The 19,279-nt window shown below is 40.1% G+C and overlaps 1 protein-coding gene and 1 long non-coding RNA gene across 5 annotated transcripts in view; one reads left to right on the top strand and one right to left on the bottom strand.

The window, feature by feature from the left end:
* LOC106781581 (zinc finger protein 677) overlaps window positions 1–6,338 on the bottom strand; it is a 19,438-nt gene extending 13,100 nt beyond the window's left edge. For 2 of the 4 annotated variants that reach the window (XM_070224879.1, XM_070224877.1), the window contains exons 1-2: window positions 6,231–6,303; window positions 3,447–3,510 (exon numbers count right to left, since the gene is read on the bottom strand). Coding sequence is in view for 1 of the 4 variants with exons in the window: in XM_014730274.3 (XP_014585760.3) it covers window positions 3,447–3,461 (15 nt within the window). In the remaining 3 variants the exon portion in view is untranslated. Of the gene's footprint in view, window positions 1–3,446; window positions 3,511–5,888; window positions 5,946–6,230 lie in introns of those variants that run through there. The other 2 variants (XM_014730274.3, XM_070224878.1) reach the window with 2 other exon arrangements.
* LOC111775455 (uncharacterized) lies at window positions 6,286–18,737 on the top strand. The gene is made up of 4 exons (XR_002811155.2): window positions 6,286–6,590; window positions 8,023–8,153; window positions 8,900–9,035; window positions 16,087–18,737. It is a non-coding gene; the product is annotated as an uncharacterized lncRNA (long non-coding RNA).
* Window positions 18,738–19,279: the final 542 nt, after the last annotated feature.

Consider the following 19,279-nt stretch of genomic DNA (forward strand, 5'->3'; position numbering starts at 1 on the left):
GACCGTTCTCTTTCATTCCGTTTTGAATGCTCTCTGTTTATTCTGGGATGGATGTTCTGTATACGTCTGTTAGGTCTAGTGGATTTACAGTGTTGCTCAGTCCTTTATTTCCTTATTGATCTTCTGTCTGGTTATTCTATCTATTATTGAAAGGGGACTACTGAGGTCTCTAAATATTACAGCAGAACTGTCTACCTATCTTCAATTTTTGCTTCAAAAAATGCGGGGCTTTCTCATTATATGTATATGGTTCATAGTTTTATCTTCTGATGGGTTGACCCTTTTATTGATATACAACCTTCTTCAACATTTCTGTTAACAATTTTATGACAAGTCTATGCAGTCTTATATTTGTGTAGCTACCCAGCTAGGTCAGCTTGCTATCTGCATGGAATATCTTTTTCTATCCTTTTACTTTCGATCTATTTCTATATCTAAAATGAGCCTTTCGTAGACAGATACAACGGAATCATGTTTTTTTAAAAATTAATTCTTCCAATCTTTGCCTTTGAATGAAGAGTTTATTTGCATTGAAAGTAATGACTGATAAAGGAGGAATTACCACCGCCACTTAGCTATTGTTTTCTATGTCTAATGTCTTCTTTGTTTTCTAATTCCTCCCTAACTTCCTTCTTTGTGTGTGTATGTCAGGGTGTGCCTACCACTTTGATTCCCTTCATATTTACTATTCTGTACAGTTTTTAGTTATTTTCTTGGTAGCTACCTGGGGGATTGCAGTTTAGAGGCACACCTCATTTTATTGTGCCCCACTTTATTGTACTTTGCAGATACTGTGCTGTTTACCAGACTCTCCATCAGCAAAAAAATTACAACTCGCTGAAGGCTCAGACGTCATTTAGCATTTTTTAGCAATAAAGGATTTTTAAATTATGGTATGTACATTGTTTTTTTAGACATAATGCTACTGCACACTTAAGAGACTACAGTATAGCATAAACAGCTGTTATATGCACTGGGAAACCAAAAACTTTGTGTGATTCCCTTTATTGCAATATTCACTTTATTACCATGGTCTGGAACTGAACCTCCAGTATCTCTGAGGGATGCCTGCACATATGAAACTAATAATACTTGAGTTTCAGTTGATATTTAGTTTTAATACAAGAATAGCTCCTATAATGTCTCCCTTATACTGTTATTGTCAAAAATTACTTCTTTATACATTTTGCACTCATAAGAGATTTATAATTATTGCACTACACATTTACCTTTTAAGCCATATAAGAAAAAAAGAGTTGAAAACCAAAAAATACAATACTGGCTTTTATATTTACCTATGCAGTTACCTTTACCAGTGTCCTTTATTTGTTCCTACGGTTTTGAGTTACTGTTTGTGTCTTTTCCTTTCAGCCTAAAGAACTCCATTTAGTATTTCATGTAGGATAAGCATCAGCATAAACTCCTTCAGCTTTTGTTTCTCTAGGAGTCTCTTAATTTCACTGTCAACTTTTTTTTTTTTTTTAAAGATTTTTTTTTTATTATTTCCTTTTTCTCCCCAAAGCCCCCGGTACATAGTTGTATATTCTTGGTTGTGGGTCCTTCTAGTTGTGGCATGTGGGACGCTGCCTCAGCGTGGTTTGATGAGCAGTGCCACGTCCGCACCCAGGATTCGAACCAACGAAACACTGGGCCGCCTGCAGCGGAACGCGTGAACCCAAACCACTCAGCCAAGGGGTCAGCCCCTGTAAATTCATATTTTTAAAATAAATTTGGGAGGTCTTCAGCTCTTATTTCTTCAAATATTCTTTGTGCCCTTTCCTGTTTCTCCTTTCCTTCTCAGACTCCTATCATGTGTACGTTAGAGCATGCTTGATAGTGTCCCAAATGTTTCTAAGTCTCTGTTGACTTTTCTTTTTTCCCCTTTCTTCTGCTCAGACTGGATAATTCCAGTTAACCTATGTTTAAGCTCACTGATTCTTTATTCTGATTATCAATCTGTTGTTGACATCTTTCAGTGAACTTTCAGTTTCAGTCATTGTATCTTTCAGCTCCAGAATTTCTATTTCATCGCTCTTCTATAATTTCTCTTTATTGATATTTTCTCTTTGTTGAAACATTGTTCTCCTACTTTCCCTTAGTTCTCTGAGCATGATTAAAACAGTTGATTTAAAATCTTTCTTTAGTAAGTGTAACGTCTGTGCTTCCTCAGGAACCCCATCATTAACCCAGCCAATCATGGTCATATTGCCCAACTGGAGAAATCTTCAGATATCGGTAGTTAAGTTGGCCTGCTCACAAGCAGCCACTGTGGCATCCTTTACAAGACTGAAAAACCATAAATTACACGTGTCTTCATTAACAGAATGCTCCAATGAAGATCGAAAACAGCACGTTATCCTTATGTTTACTAACATGAAAACAACTCCAAAACATATGGTATCTCAATACTGAAATTTGCGGAATAAAAATCTGCACAAAATATTTACCAAAGGATATTTTCTAAAATCACATTATGATATGTAAATGCATTTTTACAAGACTAGCACTAAGGAAAACGAGAACTCTGTTCCTGACAGAGACAGTAAGTCATAGTGGAACACGTGACAGGGAAGGGGCTATTTGACTGGTTTCTACACTGTATCACTGCGTTGAGCTGAACCACAAAAACATACACAAGATATTTAATGCAAAAAAGCGTAACATTTAAAACAATTAGTGGAATCAGATTTAGGCTCCAGTCTCTCTGATGACAGGAAGTTCTGCTCCTATGTCTTGGCTAAATTATAACCATTTTTATCTAAAAAACCTACTGCAGGAAAGTCCCTAAATGAACACTAGGGTCTTTGTGACATGGACGTGCTGTGAATAATTTAAAGAATGCTTACTATTAGCTAGATTCTACATTTTAAAATTAATTATGTAATAAAACACCCTCTCTATTCCTTATTTCTATTTCTGAACTTCACATTCTATTCCAAAGTATTAATATTTTGGAGTCAGGAACACACCGATTCACCTGTTTATCTTCAAATGCATTTATAACATCAGACAAAGCACGTTTCCCCCATCAGTCTTCTTTTCCAGAGTTTCCTAGGTATTTATGCACATTAATATATCACTTTCATAAGTGGTCTCTTTAATCCTGGTTTACACAGAACGCAAAGGGCATCCAGATGGAGCCCCTGCACAATCCTTAGTGCCCAACCTCACTGACACCACAGAGCCCACTCCCCATCTCTAATCCATGCTGAGTATACAACCCTTCACAGGATGATCACCTAAAAGAAGCCTCTTTCCACGTTCCATGTCACTGGGTCACAATGAGATGGAATCTCCATGGAGCTGAGAGGAGATTGAGGGAAGGGCCTGCACGTGAGCCAACATTTTAGGCAAGACACTTCAGAGACAGAGAAGATCAACAAGTGTAAGACGTGGCATTTTAGGAAGGACAAAACAGAAAAATCAACTAAGATTATGACTTTTACCTGGTAAAGAGCCATTCCTCCCTCTGTCTGTCTTCTTCCTCTGGGATTTTCAGCTTAGGTTACTCTGTTTGACAAAAACATGTTGTTCAATGCTTAGAATCAACACACTCCTACTTCCTCTGCCACAAGTATACACATAGGGAGAACCTTAATACAGGCGAAAGATGGCCCTTTGCTGCCCACTGCAACAGAGGGATGCAGGGAAATATACTCCATACAGAGACCTATAAGTGAGTTTTTCACCCGTTTCTTCAGAAAGGCCTCCCCTCCTGTTGAAAGCCACACACTCTGCTGCAGGTGCATTGTCCTTAGTCCGCTTGGCACTCAGCCAAAGGAAACTGCCTCATCCAACTTTTTTTTAGCTCCTCCCTAGATAGCCAGCATCCAGTTCCTGGTGGATGCAGGATATAGCAGCCTCTCCCTTCAGTCACTTTGGACCAGCTCTGACAGCCCACCAAGCTCCAGGGTTTCCTGAAGTAACTACTCTGAGGAGTTTAGACTTTTGTGATGAGGGTGATGGGAAACCCTAAGAGGTTTTAATACTACGAGATGATACCATCAAACTTAAGATTTATAGATGATACAGAAAGAAAGAGAAGCTGAAGGAGAGGCATACCTCTGCTCCTGCCTCTTTCTTAATGGTTTTCATTATTTTTGGAGGATTGGGACACATTCCAAATTCTAACTCTACCTGGGCACCCTCTCCCAGAAAACTATCAAATGCAGACAACATGCCCACTTTTGAACATCATTTCAGGGGTCCCATTTGCTCAGACCCAGAATTCCTGGTCTGCTCTATCATCTCCATGTTACAGGTGGGTGCACCGAGGCTCAGAGGGGGAGTAAGTTTACCAAGGTACCCTGAAGAGGGCTGAGTTCACTGAGCAGAACTAGGTGTAAGTGGTGGCCTGCAGACGGCACCTGGATAGGGTACTAAGAGTTTGTTCTAATTCCAGATTACCTTTCATATTCTTGAGCAAGAGAAGCTTCTCTTTCATTGGTTTAATAAAACCCTAGCACTTAATTCCTCTTTTCCAGAAAAATATAAAAAAATATGAAATTACAAACAGTTACTAGGCCTGGAAAACATGAACAAGGGTCACCTGGAGATGGGCTCTAAGCAATCACTTCATATGGAACAGATGGGATCTCCTGGCATACAGTTCTACATCCACCCAGCCCACCTTCAGCCTCTGCACAGAAAGCACACAGGGGACTTGAGGGGAACATCTGCTTTGTTGGAGACATCAGCTCAGAGGTCACTAATTTAACAGATCACTTTAGGGAAGAAAGAAGCTCTTGACTATTAAACTGGGTGAGTAGGTTTTGAGTGTTAAAAGATTATCAACGTCCTTACCAGATGCCTAGTGAATACTGTGAAGTTCTTTACAGACATCAAAGAAGAGTTCCAACATACAACAGAGTAGAAAGCAGATAAATCTCAGACTCTGAACAATAAAATTAAGAGGGAGGGGCCAGCCCCATGGCCGAGTGGTTAAGTTCCCAAGCTCTGCTTCAGCAGCCCAGGGTTTCGCCAATTCAGATCCTGGGCACTGATATGGCACGGCTCATCAGATCACACTGAGGCAGTGTCCCACACAGCACAACCAGAGGCACTCACAACTAGAATCTACAACTATGTACTGGGGGGCTTTGGGGAGAAGAATTAAAAAAAAACGAAGAAGATTGGTAACAGTTGTTAGCTCAGGTGCCAATATTTAAAAAAAAGGGAAAATAATTTGGAAACACAAATTGTCCATTAGATTCTGAGATTAAACTTAAAACAAGGGTAAGGATACTTCATACTTAGAAAAGAATGACATGAGCCACAGGTGACAGTCCTCCCCCATTTCTTGACAGGGAAGAGGGTGACCTGGAATTGACTGAGCTAAGTCTCTGCCCTCAGGGTGCACAGGGGCTGCAAATGGAATTCTCTTCTGGTGCGATAAGTAGAAAATGTAGATATCTCATAATACCTGGTTTTGTAACTCTCACTCCTGCATAATTTAACCAGTTCAACAAATCTGAAATTAATTAGGTTACACAGCCACAAATCAGTACTTCTTGACAACCTAATATCCCATATCGAGTCAACTCAATACTCCCTGGATTTGGGTCCCTGGCTGTCTCCACCACTGTGTGTTTTGTTCTCTGTATTTGTCTCTGTCCTGGTTCTCTCCTCTCTTTTGTCCATTTCTGGGTTTCTCCCCTCTGTTTCTCCCCATCCTTTTGTTTCCCTCCCTCTCTACTCCTCCTCCTCCTACAGTGCTGGGACCACTCTGCGGCAACCTCTATTTCAACGCCTGCTGTTCTTTCTCCCGAAACTTTCTGGTGACCCTCTAACTCCACATATTTCCGCCTCTTTCTCCCCATCTCTGTGCCCCTCTGCTCTCCCTGGAGGGGACGAAGGGCTTGTATCCGCCTCCTGAGCGAGGCCTTTACCACGCGGTTGGGCGGGGAGTCGGGCGTCAGACAAAGAGTTTGAGCAGGAAAACGACGCGGCAGCCGGTCGGTGTCTCCGTGGACCGAAGGCAGAAAGGTCGGGCGGCACCTGCCTCGGAGCGATTTTAACCGGAAACGGACGCGACTCCCGGACCCGCGCGGAGCCACAGGACTCGGGGCGTCATATGGCGACGCCGCGAGAGGAGAAAGGGACGAACTCACAGCGACAGGGACGAGCGGGTTCAGAGATCTTAACTTAGGAAGCGACCCTCGAACCCGGGTGTGAGGGACAGGAGCCTGAGCACCGCAAAGCGCAGGTACGAACCAGAAAAACAGACTTACTCGCCCGACGACGGCGGTTGCTCCGCGAGATCCGCCTCCGGTTGGTGGGAATTGCGCGTGCGCACCCGCATCGGGGCGGGGCGGGCACGGTGGCCGGGTGGGGACCCGGCGGCCTAGGGGCGGGGCCGGGTGTCTGGCCTTTTTGTCCGCCCCTCGGGTTTCTGTGGGTGTTTGTCCTGCCGCCCAACCACTTTCTCCTTTTGAGTTCCTTTGAATCTGTCCGGTGTCCCTGGAAGCCAGGCTGGCTACAGAATTAGACATATGTGGGCCAGTTACCCTGGGAGCGGCGATATTTCCTTGTAACAAATTGAAGATGAATTACGTGCAAGCTTTTTGACAGCGGAGAGAGACGCCTGTCGTGTGAGCGCGGCTCTGAAGCGCTGGGACCTGTCGGGGGCGGGGGGGCGGGGGGGGCAGGGGGTTGTGGGAGGCGGTGGGATCCGGAAGGTCTGAGACCCCGGACAATTACAGCTGCTTCTTTAAGCAAAAGTCAGAGTTGTCTGTGTGGGTGACAGAAACGAGAATGTGACATAAAACGCAAAACTGTGCCTGCGCGGAATGTGCAATTTTATACTAACTACACCAGAACGGAATTTCTCTTTATTCCCCTTGCATGTGGGAGGCAGATGCAACCCTGGGCTGGGTTCCAGGGACTTTGCGGGGCCAGGCCCTGGGCTATGGGGATGCAAGGCTGACACGTTGCTTTAAAAGAACAACATTTTGTTCTTGTATGGATAGAAATTCATTTTTCTTTGTTTAAATTTAAATTGTTATACTAATCCACACCTCTACAGAGGAATTAATAATCCAAATACATTTGAGAGCTACTGGATAGCATCCTGGATTTCCTAAAGTCATTAATTACTAAATGTAATTGAAATTTTAATTTTGTAAATTTTTCTTCTCAGTTATTTGAAACATTATTTTTAACTTGAAAATTAAATTAGATAGATCAGGTATTTTAACCTCTTTTTTGTTCTGAATGTTTTATCCATGTGCAGATAATTAGGCTTGTAAAAGGGGGACTCTTTGGGAGGTATTTGGCTTTGCTTTTAACTAATGAAATATCAATTTTGAGGTATTTCCAGAGACACGTGATAAGGATGTGTATCCCTTTAGTGAACAATAAATCCAAAAGTATTACTAGCTTTCCACTTTTGCAATAGCATTATTTACACCGTTAATAATTTTTAATTAGAAATATGCGAGTTAATAGTTCCTTTTCTGTTCCCTGTGGAAATTCTGAGGGTGGTGCTGGCTGGATTTTGGATCAACCGGATCACATCTGTACATGTTCCAGAAATTACTCAAAGGTTATTTTCAGTAAACAGCACTCTTCATTTGCCCCAGAACACCAGTTTCTCAAACTTTTAAGGATTTTTTCCCTCTATTATTTTACTGAGGTTTTATTTGTTTTAAGTACTTAAATACTTGGACTGAAATGGATTGAAACTTTGGAAGATCAATTTCTCTTGGGGAAGAAAACAGAAGCGACCCCTCCCCTGTCCCTCTCTCTCCGCGGACTCCCTGTGCTGAGCTCACTTCCCTGAGCTCTGGTCACTCCATACGGATGACTTGCAAGCAGCGGATCTCCAAGGAGCCAGGACTGTGCACCATTTGGGGTCAAGAGGTGCTGATATCTGAACTCCCCATCTAGCTTTTCTTCAGCCACCTTGCCTTACATGGGGGCCCCTAACCCACATTTTTAATTAAATATTCTCCTCTTGTGTTGACATATAACATGTGCTTGGTAATTTTCCTGACCAACTGAAGTGATTTCTCTTGGGCCCAGACAGGAAACTGATTGACTGGAGGCTCCCATGCTCCCCAAGAGAAGCTGGGCCCATAAGATGCTGTCTGAGTAAACCAAGGTCTAGTCGCCAGCTCAGTGGCTCTCCTTTTCCTGGCTGGGAATTATTTCTGGTAAGAGGTGGGGGGTGAAAAATGTGAGATTGCATTTTAGTCTAAATCCTCCTTAATATATACATATATATATGTAAAAAATATATATGTATGTTTTTCTTTTTGGTGAGGAAGATTGTCCCTGAGCTAACATCTATGCCAATTTTCCTCTCTTGTATGTGGGACACCACCACAGCCTGGCTTGATAAGAGGTGTGTAGGTCCATGCCTGGGATCTGAAACCAGAAACCCTGGGCCGCCAAAGCAGAGCATTTGAACATAACCACTTCGCCACTGGGCCAGCCCCCCTCTACTTATATTTTTATTAATATTGTGATAATTTACAAAGGGAAACTGCATTTAAGATGGAATCAGGAGGCCAGAAGGGGAAGCTCTCTTGCAGTACCAACTAAAGTCAGTAACAGGAAAGATAGTCAATTACTGACCACAACGGACGTCATAAACAGGAAAGAATCATTAATTACAGGAAGAAATATACATTGTAACCCAAAGAAAATTGACTACCCCAGCAACTGGACCCTTGAGAAACCATGACTGCCCTCATCTCTTGCTTTGCTCCAAGGGACTTTCAACTCTACTCCCTTCTTTTTTTATTTCCTCCTTTTTCTCTATAAAATAATATTCCTCTCTCATTTGTTGAATTTACCTGTGGATCGCCACAGCCTGCACTTTCTCAATTGCAATTCTTTGGTGACTCCTGAACAAACTCATTTTGCTGGTAAAGTAACTGGCTGTTTCATTTTTAAGGTTCATATATAAGGTATCTGAAGTGGGATCAGAGGGAGGCAACCCCCAAGAGTTGGCAGCCTCTGGAATCTAGCAGGGTACCCAGCTCAAGCCCCTCGTGCTCACTGCTTCCATGAGTCACTGCCTACTTTGTTTGGTGAGTCTTCTCTTGTTTGAGCTCTGCTCCCTCTGGGCTCTGAACTTTCTAACTTTATTTGGGGTCAGGAGAGGCTTTGTCCTCTCCAGAAAGGTACTTTGTCCTCCAGGTTGAAAGCTCTGTCCTTGGGTTCCGAAAGTCATCCTTGGTTGGTCCTCAGTTGTTTTCTGAAGGTAACTCAGTTCCTTTTGGGGCTCAGCCTTGCTGAAAATCAGGAGTTTTATTTGGTCTTCATATTCCTTTTGGAATCAGGGCTGGGAATCCAGCTACATTTCTTTTCTTTTCAGATTCCTTCAAGGATCAAGGGCTAGGATTCTAGTAACTTTCTGGGGTTTTCAGAGGAGATTTCAGAAATGGGATCCCAGTCATCTAAACATTCTGAGGGAAACCCTCCTTCAGGGACCCTGGCTTTTGAGCACATCGGGCCCCCTACTTGTGCACTTTTAACTAAGTAGGCCAAACTGACCAAGAGTAGTCTGAAATTACAGTGGTCATCAAAGGGAACTTTAGATCTGCCTAAACTTATTTTCCTTAAAACCAGATTGGAAGATCACAGCTCTAAAATGAAGCAAAGTGAACGGTATGTTTATTTTAATTGGGACCTTAAGGCCTCCAGATGTGCACAAAATTCTAAAACTGCCTCCCTACAAGGCACCATATTTAAATTACCAAAAACCACTAAAAAGCTGAGGGAAGACAAAATGGCTTCTAAAGCCTATCTTTCCCTTCTCCTGTTTTTTTTTGTCTTATGCTCAGGACCCACCTCTGGTGCCATCTGGCTTTTTCACCCCCTCTAGTGTTGAAACTTTGTCCATCTGAGCAAGTAACCTTAACTTAGTTCATCTTCCAGAAAGGCAGTTTGGGTCCAACTATTCCTTGGCTGTTTGTATCTGAGACATGGCTGAAATTTTTAAAACAAATGCTGTAAGATCTCTATGTCTATGTATATGTTGTATATGTCTGTGTATATATATGATATTTTTCTATCTCTGGATGGTAAGATTGATTTGTGAGAGAACTCTATTTAATTGGCTTGAAATTAACTGCTTATAAATTAATTATTCCTAAACCTCAGAAATACAATGGAAATTAGCCCACATGTTTTAAGTTTATATGATCTAGGATTAATTTTTAGTACATAAAAGTTAGCTTAAGGTTGTTGGCTTAATTGAAACAGGCATGCCTTTGGAGTTACCAGTGTTGAATATAATGCAGACAATGCAACTTTCATTCCATGTGGGTTTACTAAGCTCATGTTATCTCTATCAGCAAAAAAGGAACTTAAGATGCTGGTTGCCTATTTAATATCAAATCAAAGCATGATTTTTAAAAGCAAGTTAAGTTAAATAAGTGAAAATGAGATCAAAGTTTATACTAAGGTAAACTAAATTATGTATGGTCATTGAATATCTAAATCATTTCCAAAGATGAGCATTAATTACTGACCATAGGTTTATCTACTTTTGTCTTCCTATTGCAGAGAAACTAAAGCTATTTGAGTCTATTAATGAACATGTTTTATACTATGCTGAGAAATTTACAATGAGGAAAGGCATACGTTTCTAGAAATTTATAAAGCTATTTATAATTTGGCCAAGCTGCAAAACCCCAATATAGTTCATAACTGCTTACTTCTTAGGTTTTCACTACAAATTAAGGATTCTAAGGGTTAAGAATTCTAAGCAATATATGAAATAATCAGAGAAACATCTCTGGGTGCAAGGGAAGTAGGGTATTTTGATAAAAGAAGGTATAAGGATTGGAAATGCATTTTGTTTAGGGAAAAGAAAGTAATTTTGTCCTAAAGAATTTTCAGAATGGGAAAGAGGAAAACATAGGACAAAATCTAAATGAACAAAAGTGTAGGTGGTTTGTTGGAAGGAATCTTGGGAAAGGAATTTTTTTTGGTGAGGAAGATTGACCCTAACCTAACATCTGTTGCCAGTCTTCCTCTTTGTGCTTGAGGAGCTGAAATCTGTGCTATCGTCCTCTATTATGTATGTAGGTCGCTGCCACAGCATGGCTGACAAGTGGTGTAGGTCTGTGCCTAGGATCTGAACCCGTGAACCCAGGCTGCCAAAGCGGAGATCAACCAACTTAACCACTACCCATGGGGCCAGCCCTGGGAAAGGAATTTTAAGATGTGGTAAAGCTGGCTAAAATTAAAATAAATTTATTAAAAGGAGTTTTAATACCTAAGTAAGCTGATGCAAAATTAAAAATTGGCTTTCTTTTCTGTTGAAAAGACAAGCTTTCCTTAGGCTATTGGTCTGTTTTTTTAAATTGTGAAACCTGCTTTACCTTTAAGTAATATGTGAAGTAAAGAAATTTTGTGTTTTATCAAAATAATTTCCTGTGCTGTTTCTGTCAGGTCTTTAATTACTTAAGAGAACTGAGTCTTAGTATTAAAGGATTTAAGTTTTGCTCACAACCATGTAATTTTTTGTATTTGTCTTTGAAACCTCTTATTTTTACTTTGGTCAAACAGACACTTAACTATTATTTCATAATGATGTGTGATCCTATTGGGTCAAGTGTCCAAACCATTTGATATTTTTAATAAGATTCCCCCAATATTCAAATTCTAAATGAAGTCTTCAACTGGATGTAACTTTGGGATTTTCCAGAGGGCATCTGAGAGAGCTCAAAAGATTTGTTCCTTTTTCTTAGAAAAAGAGAGCTATTACACTAATTAGCCTTATTTGGTGTATTAAATTACATGAGAAGCATGGCTGAATAAGCAATAATAAACCTTTTTAAGTTATATGGGAGATTGTTACTAAAAAGTACTCTAGAAATTGTACAAAATTCCTCAGCATCTAGTATGTCCTAATGTTATTACCTGTAATTCTAGTTACTATCTAAAATGTATGTCACAAACATACCCACATTTCCTAGTCAATTACATTCACGCATTGCCTTTTTAAAAGTCTTTCATCAGTTACAGACAGTCCTTTTTCTACTCTGATGCTTGTACAAATATGTTTCATTTTCAAAAAGACTTATGAAAAAGATTTTGACAACTATACTGGAATACAGGTTTTAATAACTTTAATATCCTAACATTGAACTGGGTGGAAATTTCGGAACTCAAGTAGAGGACTGATTACTTTGATGTTTTCTTTTCTAGATGTAAAGGACCCCTTTTCTTCTCTCCTTAAAGCTGTCTGTAATGGGAATTTGATAAAGAGTATCTTTGCAACAAGGGTTGAAACATTTATCTTTTTCTCTCCACCTAATCCTTCCAGAATTTGAAAACCCTTAAGTTTTCTTTTCATGACAATATATGTATTTGCATCAGTCAAGGTCTGCTCTCCTCATAGGAAGACACAATTGGAAACATTGACTACATTAGCAAGGCTTTGACTAGAACATCATATTCAAGAAAGATGTACAGAGACTCAGAAATGACCAGTTTTAAGGAACTGCTTGGAAAAATCAGCCTGGTACCTTGCTTACGAGGTTTTAGCAAAGCAATCTTAAAAAAGGGCTTATATGATGAATCACTATTTTTGCTGCACTTATGTCAATAATCTGGCCAAGTTTACTAGGAACAAATTAGTTTTACTATGACTGTCTTTAGTAAAAACGGGGATAATTGTAGCGAGAGAGATTATGTTTTCACCTTTGTTAACATTAAATTCTAGTACTATTAATCATCTTTAATGTTTTGTTATATACCTGTAAGCTAGACTGGATCCTAAACTCTAGTTTCCTTAAATGTCTGGCTATGATATTCCAAACTAACGTTTCCCGTTTTTACTACCCTTGAAATATCCTTGGAAGGGACTATACTAGGCCGTCTCAGTACCCAGATAGCAGTGCAACTTTAGAGACTCATGTCTTGGATACACATCTCACAGGTAAAGAAGGCTCCACCTGACATCTTGTCCCGTACAAACGCTGGGGACCTCCAAATCAAATTGACTAGGAAGAGAGGAAACTGACATCTGAGTCAGACAGCGTTCCCAAGGTGTCTGGCCCAGGCCTGTGTGCTTTTCTTTCACTGCTATCTCTCACTTTGTTTCCTCCCTCCCTTCCATGAAAGGATAACACTCCTGTCCATATTCTCAAACCCCTGCAAAATGAGGAAACCTCTCTGATAACTGGATTTGCCGTCAGAAACCTTGGTCCCTTCAGGACAATAAGGACCCTTTAGTTCACGCTCTAAGAAATTTCACTGGAATTGCAGATGGTATTATATGTTTAAATTGTTCTGCATGCCCATTTTCTAAAGTCAGGGTACCAATCCCACCTAATTTCGTTTCTTGCTTTAAATTAACCTAAAGTTGGGAGGGAAGGACAAGATTTTATGAATATTTGTATTATGAGTTCGTAGGATGGCCAATGTAAATCAGATCATTTATACATTGTTGGTATACCCATATAGTTTGGCACCCTCTCATATATAACAACACAATGTCTGAGCCTTGGTTACATGGTGGTAATGCCTCTCTGCTGGTGAATGATTCTGTAGATACTGTTACTTATGCTGAAGCCTTATGTATACCCCCTGGTTACACTTTCATATGTGGAGACTCCCACAATAGACTTTATCCTTGGGCATCTAATTGCTTGACAACTGGAGAGTACAAGGACAGTGTGCCCTTGCCATATTCACCACCCTGTTCTCCCTGCATAACCATCAGAAGCCTCTCATTAAGCAATTGCACTAAGTTCATATAATTGCGTGAAATGAGAACTTCCAGGAGGTGTGCACGATTCTGAGTTTGCCTTTGTGGGAAAAGCTTTCTTCCCACGGATTGGAGTGAGTGCCAGGGAACAAATGATCAGGAAGCTCTCTGTAACACTAGAAGAGTTGGCCGATTCCACACCTAAAGTAGTTGTGACCCCAAAACAATCACTTAAGTCATTGGCCAGGGTAATTTAGATAACCATATAGCTCTTGATCACCTGCTTGCTGAGTGGGGAAGGGTCTGTGTGGGAACAAACCCATCCTGTTGCACATGGATAAACACCTCTGGAGAAGTAGAGAGCAAGCACATCGGCTGCAACAAATTTCACCCAATAACCCTGTCTTTTGATTTATACCGCTTGCTCCCATCAAGTCTGGGCTCCTGCTTTAAAACTATCATACAAACTGAACTTGTAGTCTTAATTCTGCCTTGCATACTTGTTGTGAAACTCTGAACTTACTGCCTGTCAATCCTTTGTAAAAATGATGTACCTAAGGTGATGTTAGCTCAACAATTTTAAATGGTTTTTGATTTTCACAACCACAGACAACTATAGACTGAATAAGAGGTACCTGGGAGTTCTCTCTCTTGACCTTTCTTGTTACTCAGATGTGGCCTAAATGGTTTCTAATTACTCTGCACTTCCCCTCCAACATGGTACATGATAACCAGGAATGGTCCTTCCTGGCATCAGTGAACAAAACCACTATGTCCAGACAACCTGACTCTTGATCATCCATGCTTTTGGTGAAAGATCTTGATCAAAAGGGGAAATGTGAAATTTAATAAAGTGAAACTTCATTTAAAATACAATCATGTGAGGCCAACTCAGTGGCCTAGTGGTTAAGTTCACATGCCCTGCTGCAGTGGCCCAGGGTTCACAGGTTTGGATCCCAGGCGTGGACCTGGCACTGCTCATCAAGCTATGCTGTGGCGACATCCTATATAAAATAGAGGAAGATTGGCACAGATCTTAGCTCAGGGTGAAGCTTTCCCTGCAAAAGGAAAAGAGGGAGATTTTACGTTTTATCAAAATTAATTTCCTGTGTTGTTTTGATCAGGTCTTTACCCATAACAGCAAAGATTTTTCCTCACAGCTTTTAAAATTTCTGTATTTGCCTGAAAGTCTTTAATTGTCACCATGGTTAAATGGATAAGTAGGCCTTGTTTCACAGTGACCTATGATCCTATCTGACCAAGTGTTCTAAAACACTTTGATGTTTTTGACAAACTTCCCCAAATTCAAATTCAAAATTAAGTCTCTCTTTTGACCTGAAAGCAACTTTGAGAATTTCCAGCCAGCCTCTAGAACTCCTCAAAGAACTTGTTCTCTCCTCATAAAAAGGGAAATATTAAGCTAATCAGGCTTATTTGGTATGTTAAACCGCATTGGAAGCATTGTTAAACAGGTGCTGCTAAGCCTCCTTTATAGGATCTTTACATACATATATGTTATTAATGTAAATATTTTTAAAATCATATAAAGTTTTAAAATTTTCAATACCTCTTGGTATAATGTTATCACTTGCAATTCTACTTATCTTAAAATTTTACGTCACAGAAATAATCAAATTTCCTTGTCAATTTCATTATAAGAAGTCTTTTGTTATATACAGATAGCTGTTTTACTCTGATGCTTTTGCAAACATCTTTTATCTTCAGAAAGATTCAGGAAACATTCTAGATAGAGGTTCCTGAAGAACTTTCAGATCATAAACCTGAACTGGGTACAAAATTATAGAATGCTAAGAAACGAATGGCTTTAAAAAAAAAAAAGCTCACTACAAAAGATCAAGAAAGAATATTAATTACACAGGACCACATGAACCAAAGTTTTGCTTTTCAAGATTTAAAAAAATCTTTTCTCTTGAGCTGTAATGATTTGGTAAGATGTACCTTCATGAATAAGGATGAAACATTTACTTTTTCTCCCTTCCTGATTCCTCCATAATTCAGAAACTCTCAGTATTATTTTCACTTACATAAAAATCAGACCAAATTTTTAATATAAGTGAATTAGTTTTACTGTATTTATCTTTGTAAAAAAAATGAAAGTAATTGCAGAGAGAAAAATTATAACTTTGTAGATACTGGATTCTAGTCCTGTTAATTCTCTTTGAGGTTTTGTTGTATACCTAGAGACTGGACTCTCCTAGCCTAAGGTATTGCCTTTGGTCTCACTGACTGCTTGCAGTGCCCTCTTTGGAAAACATGAACTGACCCCTTGTGGGATGATCACCAACAGATCAATGTCTGTTGGTATACAAGCTTCTGCTGATCCCTTATTGTCTTATGCTAGTATGACCAGCTACTCTAAGACTCTAAAGTCTTATGCCTGAACCTATCATCAACAGATTAAAGAACCTTTCCCAGATTCCAATTTAAAGGGCCCCACTGATCACAGCCTAGAGCCCATGACTGGGTATCTGGAAACATCATTAGAGGAAGACAGCCACGGAGCCCCATCAGAAAGGGCCTTCTCAACTCCTTCAGATGACCGGAAAGCCAGTCTGCCTTCAGACACCACAGGAAAGCTGGCTCACAAAAACAACTTCCAGGAAGAGAAGTAGCCGACATCTGTTGTAGACAGCTGTCCCAAGACCTGTATTTCCACTTCCACAACTACTTAATATTACCAGTCACATTTTTCAAATGTTATTTAAGATATTTCTGATACTGTGTTTGTTTTTCCAATCCACATCTGAACGGGACCCAGATAGCAATGTCCTTTTACAGTGGGCTCATTCCTTTGCTACACACAAAAATCAACCTACCTGTTGGATATGTGGGCAACTCCCTCTTTCTAGTTCATCTGGGTTACCTTGGTAGATTATTCCCCTTCAGGGCAGACTGGAAAGCTCTGAAACAATTTATTGTGATGGAAAGATCTAGTTCAAGCATTCACAGCACATCTGACCTTTCTAATTTTGACCCTGACACCTGGCCAATAGCCCATCCTATTAATGATACAGTGCATAACTACTTTTTTTCTCTTGCCAAAACCACCCAGTTATCTCAACAATTTTCAATTACAGCAAAGAAACTAGATACTATGAACAGAACCATGACAGGTTTCACTCAGATCTTGGATGGATATATTTGGCTGACTCCTAGCTATGGAACTTTAGACATACTGGCACCTTTATGCTGGGAACAAGGAAATCATTCTAGACAAAGTCAACCTAACTGCACTCGAGACATGGGATGGATATCCTGAGTCATGCAAAAATACCATTAGACTTAAACAAGGTGACTGGTTTGGGACAGACTTGTCTCTACAACCAAGCATTTACTGAGTGACCAATAAAAGACTTCAGTGGTGATGTGAACAAACCTTTGGCGCTGGCTTCCACCTGGCTGGCTAGGGCATCGCACGCTGCTTTCTTTTGGATGCAAGGAAGGACTCACCCTAAATTAACAACTGTCACTAATCTCCCTTTCCTCAAACCCAGATGGACTCATGCAATTTTTCACTGGTATCATCACCGGGGTGCTATATTCCTTCTATAGGATTAGAGGATGTCATATCACATATAGAAGCCCTGACTAAGCTCACTCAACAGGCCCTTAATGATAGTCAAACTGAATTATCATTATTGAATACTAAAATGTCTTTAACGAGTAAAGCCTTCCTCTAAAATAGAATGGCCCTCGATATTATAACTGCATCACAGGCTGGTACATGTGCAATCATGCAAACTCAATGCTGTGTTTTTATACCTGAAGAGTATCCCAATGTGTCATCTCTGCTAAATCTCATGAAAAAGCAAGTAAATGACCTTAGCGATCCTACCCCTAGTCTAAATGATTTATTTAGTTGTCTTTCTATGGGCATCAGCACACTTCTGTGATCCAGATTTTATCTCCTAATTCTGTTATTCCTTCGAATCCAGGTATTAAGCATATTTAAACTAATCATTGTTGTCTTTACTCAGTGCTGTAAAACCAGCATTCAGGCTACAGTGATGGTCTCGTGATGACGAGAGCCAATACACTTGATTCCCCAACTTCAAGGTCTCTTCAAGACGATCTCATCAATGTATAGGCACATCTTATTGAATTTGGCTCTCCCTCATCTTGTCTGCCTTGCTGCTCAAATGTGGCCCTGCCTAACGATAAGTAAGAGATTACATGTAGAACCTCATTCCTATTTCCCCATTCCATGCCTTCCAGATCTTTTTAGTTGATTACCCTCAAGTCTGGGTTACCTTGTAAGATTGGATTTCCAGGGCCTTGTGTTATCATTGGTTTTAGAACTAAGCATCTGGTTCTTCTTTAAAATAATTCCAGCTTGCTTCCACACATGCCTCTGGGAAACACCAACCCGAATCATGATGACTCAACATTTTCCAACCATAAATGTAACCATCACCAGAACCTCCAAGAACTTCCACTCTGAGACCTCAATTGACCTATGACAGGTACCTGGATGGATCCCTAACCTGCATGACCCAAGTTACTCAATTCAATAACTGAGTCCCACTAAGCCCACGAGTCCCTCTGTGGAACTAGATGGACCCGAGGTAGGCAGAGGCCACTTCAGCACCGAAATGGGACAAACACCAAACTGATCATCAGTGCTGCCTGTGGCAGATTTTGAACAAAAGGGAGAATTATGGAATTAGAATTTTTAAAAAAGAGGACCCTGAAAAGAGAAAGACAAAATGAACTCTCTGTGGCTAACTGGGACCTAAAAAAAACAGTCAAATGGCCCTGCAAAGTGCAGTCACGCAGTCTCTTCTCAGAAAAACTACAACTCATACCTGAAACAGCATTCCTTCCTGGCAGATGGCCAGAAGGCTGATATAACTGATCTTAGAACACCAGTATCTATAGGGGAACTGATGAATCAGAGGACTTTGAAAATAATCCCTGTGGTCTATGGTTTTTGCCTTTATAAACTCTGGCTTCTGATACCCTCTCTGGAGCGAGCTTCCAGTTTATTCCAGAGGCTGCATCTCCCTGGTTTGCAAACTGTATGAGCAATAAAGATTCCCTAACTACATTCTCATGTTCCAGATATTTTTTGTTGACAATGCTATTGCACATTTAATAGGCTACTGTAAAGTGTAAACATACCTTTTATACACACTGGGAAACCAAAAACTTTGTGACTCATTTATTGCAATATTTCTTTATTGCAGTCATCTGGAACCGAAGCTATGGTATCTCTGAAGTTTGCCTGTATATGAAATTTCTAGTTTATCTATCAAAAAACAATCCCCATTATACATTCTTAAGAAATTCATGAACATTAATCTTTTGAAATTAATTCCGAGTGCTCCAAGTACAAAAAATAGTATTATTTTTATCTTTATTTCTGAAATTTTCTTTGATTTCCTATTTTTCATATGGTAGCTGTATTTCTTTTTTTCTATTATGTAATGGTGCGAGCCATGGATCTTATTTCAGCACAAAAAATGGCATTAAAAGTATAAACATATGGTGTATATTTATGACTGGGGAGGCAGGTCTTAGGGGCAGGAGAGTCTGAAATTGCACTGCTATGATATTTTCACTATAGTCACAGAAATAGTCTGGGATACA

This window comes from Equus caballus, chromosome 10, assembly GCF_041296265.1.
Source record: "Equus caballus isolate H_3958 breed thoroughbred chromosome 10, TB-T2T, whole genome shotgun sequence".
Classification (NCBI taxonomy): Eukaryota; Metazoa; Chordata; class Mammalia; order Perissodactyla; family Equidae; genus Equus; species Equus caballus.